The 9,718-nt window shown below is 25.9% G+C and overlaps 1 protein-coding gene across 3 annotated transcripts in view; it reads right to left on the bottom strand.

Annotated features, from left to right (window-relative positions):
- Positions 1-9,718, bottom strand: part of LOC102671093 (C-Maf-inducing protein-like) — a 17,295-nt gene that overhangs the window by 5,845 nt on the left and 1,732 nt on the right. Inside the window, exons 1-3 of one of the 3 annotated variants that reach the window (XM_031514533.1) lie at positions 5,459-6,190; positions 3,284-5,292; positions 447-632 (exon numbers count right to left, since the gene is read on the bottom strand). In XM_031514533.1, the coding sequence (XP_031370393.1) occupies positions 447-632; positions 3,284-4,582 (1,485 nt within the window). In that variant the 5' untranslated portion in view covers positions 4,583-5,292; positions 5,459-6,190. Of the gene's footprint in view, positions 1-446; positions 633-3,283; positions 6,191-9,718 lie in introns of those variants that run through there. The other 2 variants (XM_031514534.1, XM_006624408.2) reach the window with 2 other exon arrangements.

Here is a 9,718-nt window from a genome sequence, read left to right on the forward strand (position 1 = left end):
TTTATGTATTTCATTATTATATACGTTGTAATGTGTTAACGGGCTAGATATATAGATGTAAATTTGAACGTACGTAACCGAACACGGACGAATCAGAAAGAGACAGAAATACTATATCTAATTGCAGTATTTGTTCATTATAAGCTTAGCTATAATAAAATATGACAACTAGTGAAAGATAAAAAAGAATTTAAAATTGAAGAATTTGAAAAAATTTTATAATATATATTTTAGCGTGAAAATTGTTTTATCGAATTCAAAAAGAATTATCTTCGATTAAGAATGAAAAGAGCTTGATAATATATAAATGAATTATGTTTAAATGAATTAAAACAGCAAATGAAATTAAATCTACGTTTTTGTATAGAGATATTAAAAAAGAATATAAATTGTAATCTAAAGATAGAAAAAAAAACGATGAAAAATATTTGCTCAAAAAAATTTACCTTCCATAGTATCGAATGATACCATTGGTCCCTTGTATAAGCATTATTCGCTTGGAGAAGAAGAGAACTGTTTGGTAGAACTATGCTAAGGCAGTTCTTATAAGTGGGATCCCATCTTGTAACAGCATATTTCCGTATATCTGACATATTGCTATACGGTATCGGTTGTCGAAAAAATCCCGTTCGCTAAAACAAATTCCATATCAATTAATAAGTATATTTAGTTGTTAAATTTATTTAGAAAAAAAATTTATAATAATCGAATATTCTATATCAGCAACATAAATCATAAAAATCGATAATACCGACAGTGATTCATTGATTCAGTAATAAATATAATTTTGTGAAATGAAAAAGTGAATGTTCCAAGCTAGTTGCTGATTCTTCACACTCTAATTTATATTTATATAGCATAAAACACGAAACATGTTTGCGTGAAATTGCAGCGCGTGTGATTCTCGATGTATACACAGGCGTTGTGTAAACACACACATGGTACAGACAAAAGGGAGATGCACGTGCGTATACGTGTGCGTGTGCTTCACTTGCGTCAAAGGTGACCCTGAATAAGCGTCTCACGACCGCTTCAGATTACGCTTGCATCGTGAAAAAGACAATTTGATTTATTTTTCATTTTTCTTTTTTTTTGTGGTCACCTGATAGAGTAACGACTTTCCAATCCGATTATATATATTTCGATACAAGATTATTATCCACATTAATGTTCAAATTTGAATATTATGGCGAATATTATGAAGATATAATTTCGAACGAAAAACAAACGTTACATTGGAAAAAATGCTCGAAACGAAGGAATAATATTAGTAACAGGTGATTCTTTTAATGCTATTGAATTTGTTAATAAAAATAAAAATTAAGTTAATAAAATTTAAATTATCAATAATATTATTGTAATATGAATAAGATTGATGAAAAAAAAATTTTAATTATTTTTTCTTCATTTGCTTTTTTATAAGTGATGTAAATTAACAATAATAAAGAAATAAACGATTGCGATCTCTTAGTTTTATGTTTCTTACGTAAAATATAATTCGTAATTTAAATAGCTTAAAATTGTTTCAACAATGATAACTATATTTCATCACGTGTGATGACGCTTTGTTTCAGCTAATAGGACATGTAATACCGTTTGCCACTAGATTTATAAATATGGAAATTACGAAGCCATTATATCATTTTATTCTAATGAATATAATCAATTCAATTTTGAATGAAATTTTATTTATATATATATATATATACAATATATGATTTAAATATATTTGAATTCTTTACTTGTATTCGATTTCCTTGTGAAATATTTAGCAATATAAAGTAACGTGAAACGATACTAGAATGATTTATCGCAATTAAAATATCTACATCAATTCTAACTTTCAACAATTATAAATTATTAATTATTAACTTCTAATCATAATTACGAAATATTATTATAGCAATAATTATTTATTATTATTATATATAATATATATATATATAATGTTATGTTGTGTATTATTTAATATGGTACTACTAATAATTATTAATAATTGTTTTTTTAATTACATATAAATTATTATAATTATTAATTACATATAAATTATTATAATGAATTATATTAGATAAATGAAATTGACATTTTTTTGAAAACATTTAAATTCATAAGTATATGATATATTATTGTTGCAGCAATGAATAATATATATTTTAATATGATCATTTATTGCATTAAAATTAAAAAAAAATTAATAAAAAAATTATCGATACTCAAGTTCATAAAAATTAAAAAATAATATCAACAATAAAGAAATCATCAATTCATTTCAATACTGAAAATACAATATTTAAATTACTATCAAAAAGATATCTAAATTGTGATATTTATATAAAAAAAATAAAGAAATCGAAAGAAAACTATTGACATAATATGTAAAATTGTATAAATATTTGTAATTTTCGTGATATCTATTTATGATAAACCGTTTTAATTTGATAACTGCACGACACTTGGCATGGCATGGATTTGATTAATTGTATACAAAACTCAATTGTTTGTTTTTTAATTTTTATCGATACGTTTATATTATATAGTTTATTTTGCTTATATATTAAGTATGAATGAATATTAAGTATGAGAATTATGAATTTTATTAAGATTTTTGAATCAAAAAAAAAATGTATGTTAATCATTGAAAAATATAATAAGTAATAGATGATAGAAATTTTTTTTAAACAGTTTTTTTGATCTTTTAAATCGATATATATAATATGATCAATGAAGTGAAAAACATGTTTCTTTGAATAATGAAAACTTTACCTTTGGGCCATTGATGACGCATATGACACGAAACTTATTAAAGTCAATTATGTACAAAGATATGATACATTATGACATGCAAAATATATAAGTTCGCAGTTTATTTCTATGAAAATTTCAAATTTACATTGGAATGAATAGAAATATAAAAAAAAATTGAATGAAAAAAGATATCTAGCTTAAAATGATAATTATATAAATTTAAATTAAATAATAATTTTATAAATCTATGAAAATTTAATTTCTTTTTATAATAACAAAGTATATATAATTCAAAATTGTATTATATTATATTAAATATATATACTGATACATTTCAAATATTTAATATAAAAATTAATAATATAAAATAATAGTAAAAAATAAAATTAAACATCTTGTATGTACTATTTTTCCTTTAAGCTCTTCAAATATTTATTTTTATTTTCAATGATATATATCTAAATCTTTCAAACCATTTCATCCAAACTTACATTCAATATATTCAAATATAAATAATAATTTATCAAGAAAAACTTACCGTTTTAGACGAGATGCAGGTATCGTTTAAATAAAGATGATGTGTTTCCCATCTTCTCAAATATTTACTCGATAATATTTTTTTCACCAGATTCGTATAATTCAAAAAGCACACTTGAATATCGCCCTCCTCTATTGGTTTAAACCTAGGTCCAACAGGACCTGGACTAGGACTAGAACCAGAGGATCCACTAGTTGGGGAACATCCAGCACTCTGCCTCTCCAAATTGGGACAAGATCTCGCAGCGGGTAAACAAAATGTGCTTTCCAAACTTTCTGGTTTTAACGTGTCTATTCTAGAACTTTTTTCTACGTTAAACGAGTTACAAGCGTCGACCGGTGTGGATTCGGCGCTTGATCTATGATTACTATTCGAGGACAATTGCGGGGAACTGGTACTGGTCATCTCTTGTCGCATAGTTCCACCATTCACACAGAGAAAATTGTAATAAGGTACAGTTGACGAAGACAAACCACCGGTAGATGGGCCAGCAGGGCTCAACGGCAACGAGGATCCCTCCTCCGTCTTTGTTTCCGTTTCCTGATTGAATATATTCTTTTTCTCCGACTCGCTGAACACATTTTGCAATGAGGATATATCATTCTCAGAAACGGCTGTTACTCTCGTGTTCCTTAGCGCGTCTTCCTCCGAGTCTACGGAATCGATCAGCACCGACGGCGACGAGTTCGTGAGCAACGTTGTCGTTTTTCCGCTTTTGTATTCCTTCTCTTCGTCCTCGCGTTCTTTATTCGAGATAGGTGATATCGGTTCAATCGAATCGTTAACCGCATCCAGACTGTCTTCTTTGTTATTCGTTGAATTCGAGGAATCATTGGAACGAAGACGGAGAAGTAATTTCTTGCACCGTCTGTTACTGTACGATTGTTTTTCCGGTATAGAGGAAGGAATCACGTGGTGATTCTGTTCGTTATCTTTTAAAAGTATATTGCGATCGTTTGATTCGTCTATACCATTCTCGACAATGATCACGGAAGTTGGTGCCGTCAAAGAATCTGGCCCAGGTGACAATGTCTCTGGATCCAAGTAATCCGCTTTAATATCAGGAAGTGTACTGTCCGTGCTACTAGTGTCAGAGACCAGAGGTTCTTGATCAATATATCCGATTGAAGAGCCAGAACCTTCACTTGCAACTTCCGAATCTTGTCCATCACATTTTGAACTCGAATTTTTATTCACTGGAAGAATGATACTCATAGAGGAGGTCTTCGTTTTATTAGAAGACAAGGAAGATACAAGCACGCGTGAGGCGCGTGTGAACGGCGTTTGGAAACAAAACATGTCGAATTAACGATCCCACGTATTATACACAAATGTTTGTTCTCGTTCGCACAATATTTAGTTTTTTTTCTATTTAAAATTTTCGTTTAGAATTTTGTTTAATCACTCCGAGATATCTTTCAGTGACCCAATTTGATCCGCGCCGTTTTCACATTTGACGTGGAACGATCGACACTTGAGCGATACAATCAAGGGAATAAGAACGATGTTTCTTGACCGACGTTAGATCTCAAGGAAAAGAACCTTTGTCCCGAATTCCGCGCGGAAAAGTCTGCGTTCGATGTCCCAATTTTCCTTGACTCGCTCCTAGAATCCCTCGAACCGCGTCAATTAAGCTCCAGTGAATCTCTCGACCGACCTAGAAACGGTCGTTCACCGCCACCCCATTCAGACAAAGCAATTCAATGAGCACGGTGACATATACAGGGTTGCACAACAATGACATCGAACCAACAACGAATCCTCGCGTATTAGGACATACTGATTTATATTTGATCCGCATATATAAGATAACTTTCAAAAATAATTAAACCACACTGTAATCGAACGTTTTCTTCATACATTGTTGGCCATAGCACATTTTCCCACGAAACGATACGCACCACTTGTTTCCTCTTTTATTTAGTTATTCCCGTGATTTTCGATTGTGCCACTCGTTCAATCGAATCACGAAACTAATCACTCACACGGTGATTACCACGTTTCTTGCTCTGGAAACAAAAAAAATGAAGAATAGTTTCACGCGGCAAAGAAGTACTATCTGTTCGCGCGTGTTCGCATGCACTAGTTTCTCTCTTTCTATCTCTATCTATTCCTATATCTTTCTCTTTCTATCCGTTTCCATGACAGAATGAGGAGGAAATATGAAACGAGCACCAAGTTTGTCGACGAATTCTCCTTCTGGCCGACGATGAACGACAAATGAAAAAAGCGAAAAAGAGAGAGAAACAAAGGGAGGAGAGAGGAGAGAACGAGAGAAAGAGGGAGGCGTGTTTCCGACGTGACGCTTAAATGTCTGACACGATTGTGAACAAGCACAGGTGGGGACGTGCTTGGGGTTAAGAAAAGGAGAGAGGGCGTCGCGGCGCTCAGCGTTTCGCGGTCGATCAATGACTAGTCGCGAGTTCGCTTCGAATTATCGCGTTTCTGCTACTTACTCTTCTCTTTCTCTTACTCATCTCTCTCTCTTTTTCTTTCATTTTCTCCCCTTTTTTTTTCATTTTCATGCTCATTTCGTTTATCTTGTTTTATTTCCATTTCGTTCCTCCTTTTTTCTTTTTACTTTATTCATTTATTTCAAGTTTCATTTTAAATGATAACCAAGAAAAGTAAATTTGGCTTGTGTCTGGGGTAAATATACTGATACTGCTTAAAATTATTCAAAAGATTTTTCCGAAAATAGTTTCCGACAAATTTTCCTGACTGTTTTTTTTCTACCATTCGCCGGATTTCTATTTTTATGCGATTTACAATAATGTGCACGTTGTGCACAAATGGAACGTGAATGTTGTTAATGAGGTTATGACACATTGCTTTTTCGTTTTAAGGAGTATTTGTATATCTCATATAAGGAAAAATCAATTCCTTTTGTTTTATATTTCTTAACGATATATAGCGACGATATATGTAGAATATATGTACAATATATTTTATAACATTTTCATCATATATATTATAGTTTATAATTTAATGTGATATAATAATTAATAATACTTTACTTATATATATATTTTTTAATTTTTTAATATTTTATACTATATTTACATTGAAATCAAAATAAATATCTTTAAAAACTTCAAGTCAAAGTATTTTTGCATTGTTGAAAGTAGACAAAAATTTTTCGTCAATTTTAATATTTTTTGTATAAATTTCATCAAAAAATAAGTTTTATTATTAGAATAAAATTAAGATTTTTTTAAATATTGATTATTAACTTTTTTAGTTATTTAATCTCTTTTAATTTCTTTTATGTTATTTTATAAAAAATGATTTTATAGAATTAATTGCATATATTTATTTATCACATTGTACTATTTTTGAATAAAGAAGAAATTTCAAATTCAAAATTTTAATATTAATCAATATTATACATAATAAATAATTATTGTAAAAATAATAAACTATTTATAAATTTTAAATATAAAATTATTTTTTCTATCAATGATTAATATTCGATTCGATATTTATTTCTCAAAAACAAACATCAAATAATTAAATAATATTTAATTATCAAATAAATTAGCACTATATTACAAATTTACAATTGAAAATTAAAATTCAGTTTTTTATTTATAATATATAAAATAATATCATCATGTACATTTATTAAATTTCAATTTTTATAAATAAATCAATAAATGAAACAATAAATTTGCTTCTCCTTTAAATGAGAATATCAATTTCAAAGACAATTTCGTCGATTTTAATGAATTTTATTTCATTATAATTCAATGCATCATTTCAAATAAAGTATGTCAGATTTTGATTTAAACTTGAGAAACTGATAAATTTATTTTCAGTATTACATTATTTATGTCTCAAAGATTGATTGTATCTCGTTCTGCATTGAAAGAATTCATAACATTGGCAATTATTTGAAATTAATATATATAAAAATAAAAATTAAAAATTAAAAAGGCTTAAATCAAAATCAAAATCGTTATTTTTAGTTTATCGAACTAGTTCCATTGTTCACCCAAATGACATCAAAAAAATCAATGATAAAAGTTTTAATGATGTAAAGAATGATATTTATAAGAATTTTGTCAAGAAACTGTAAAATTATTGGTAATTGAGATCCAATTAAATTTTTCTATAAAAATTTAAATAATAAAAAAATATTTTATTTACATAAAAATAATAATTAATTTTTCTTTAAATATTTTTTTTCTTTTCTTATTATAAAATATTTAAAAACTTTTATAAATAATTTCAATTAATAATTAATTTTTTTCTTTTTTTTTAGTTTAAAAAATATTGAGATATATTTAATTTTTATTAACAACTAAATTATTCTTATTAAATTAAAAAAAAAATATTAAAAGTTCTTTTTATAACTAATTATAACAAAAATGAATTTGATTAGAAAATGTTTCAATTATTCGTATTATATCTTTATTTAAATAATTTGTTGAATAAATTCTTTATATTAAATTTTTGTAGATGAATGGCTAAATTCTTAATAAAATTTCTAACATTTAAACAATTATATTTAATTGATTTCTATTAAATATAATATTAATTAAAGTATCATATAATAGATTCAATATATCTTGAGTACTAAAAAAATATTAAATCTTTAATTGATCATTTATTAATATATTTTTGATTTATTTTTTATAAACTGATTTAATTTTGTCATATTTGTATTTATCTGTGAAAAATTTTGCCACATTTTTATGTATCTCTGAAAAATCGTGAACTTTTTTAATTTAATTTGTAAGACTTTCCTTCAATTCTCACTTCAAACAATACGTTAGCAATTTGTATGTATCATTATGACATCTGTAGTTACTATTTAGAATTAGTTTTTCTTTGAGCCTATTATAACCACTAAAAAAATAGAATTTTTGTACTCACCTAATTTCTTACTTTAATTATATTTTATTATTTTGTCAAATTTATTCTGTCAAAATTCGATATATTCCGTATAATTATAATTATATTGTACACGATAAGCGAAATGAAGTTAATACTATAAGATCCGGAACATGATTATTGTATCGTGTCCAACCGATCATATAAAGTGGAGGTTTGTTTAACATCTCGAATCATTGACATCGCAACCTCGTGACGAGTTCGACTACTCACTATTCCGGTCATATGATGCAGCTGACTGTCATATATTTACGTTGCGTCAAAGGCTCATGTTTATAAAACTTCCTCATTCCTCTTCGTAATAGAAACCGATGTAAATGGTCCGTTCTCATCGATTACCTTTAGCTTGATCGCTTATAAGTTAAAACAAAGCTTATGTTCGCAATGAAAAAATTAAAAGAAAAAAAAAAAGAAAAAATCAATTGAAAAATTCCATTTAATGAATTTCAATGGAATTCACTTATAATAATTAATTAATGAATTAATGAAATTAATGAAAAAAATTAAATATTAATGAATTAATTAAAGAATTATTATAATACTATTTTGTTAACGAAGAAATTAAATTGTAATTATATATTTGTTATTTTTGTTTCATATTTTATAATTTTACACAGTAAAATAATATTTATTAATTTTTAATAAAATACTTATCAGAATTTTGAATAAAATTTTCAAATAACAAAATTTATAAATTTTAAGATAAATTAAACAACTAATGAAAATTAATTTTTTTTTAAATATTGGACATCAATTAATTCATTTCTTTTATTTAGTAAATAATTAATAATAATTACAAAATTTAATATGTATCTATCTCACATCATTACATTTAAAAGAATGAAAAACGCATTATACTAAAAAAAATTACCAAATAACATTGTATCATGTTCTTGATTGAAAACTTAATTTCACTTCGTCAAAGAAATTTCCTATCAAAAAAAAATTGTTTCATATATAACCTATTATGCTTTACATGTATACTATTCAAATTAAAATTTTCGAATTAAATGAATTTCGTTCAAATATTGTGAATAACTGTATATGTACTATATATATGTATTTACTGAATTCGAATTTTAATTAATATGCGCATAAAATAATAATTTGTGGAGAAAACAAGAAATAATAAATAGGTAATTAGACTATTATTTTTTCTGGGTGAATAACATACATATGTCAAGTGTAAATCTTTAATTGAAATTATTTTTTTACAATTTAAAATGAAATATTTAAAATAGTAAAATTCATTTAAATTTTTTTACTTTAATTTAAAATCTATCAAATTTTTTATTTAGATTAGTTTCTTTTTTTTGGTTTTATTATTCCATAATGAAATTATTATGAATAAATTTTATTTTATTTATTAAATTTTATTTTCTATATTTATAATTATTTAAATCTTTAATGAATTTTAAAGAAAATTTTGATTTAGATTTCAAATTATTATATTTATTTAATCTTTTAATAATTCTTTTCCATTATTCCATTTCAAAAATTTAATTAATCCTCTATTTATATTATATATATATTATTATA

This window comes from Apis dorsata, unplaced genomic scaffold, assembly GCF_000469605.1.
Source record: "Apis dorsata unplaced genomic scaffold, Apis dorsata 1.3 scaffold_1055, whole genome shotgun sequence".
In the NCBI taxonomy this organism is placed as follows: Eukaryota; Metazoa; Arthropoda; class Insecta; order Hymenoptera; family Apidae; genus Apis; species Apis dorsata.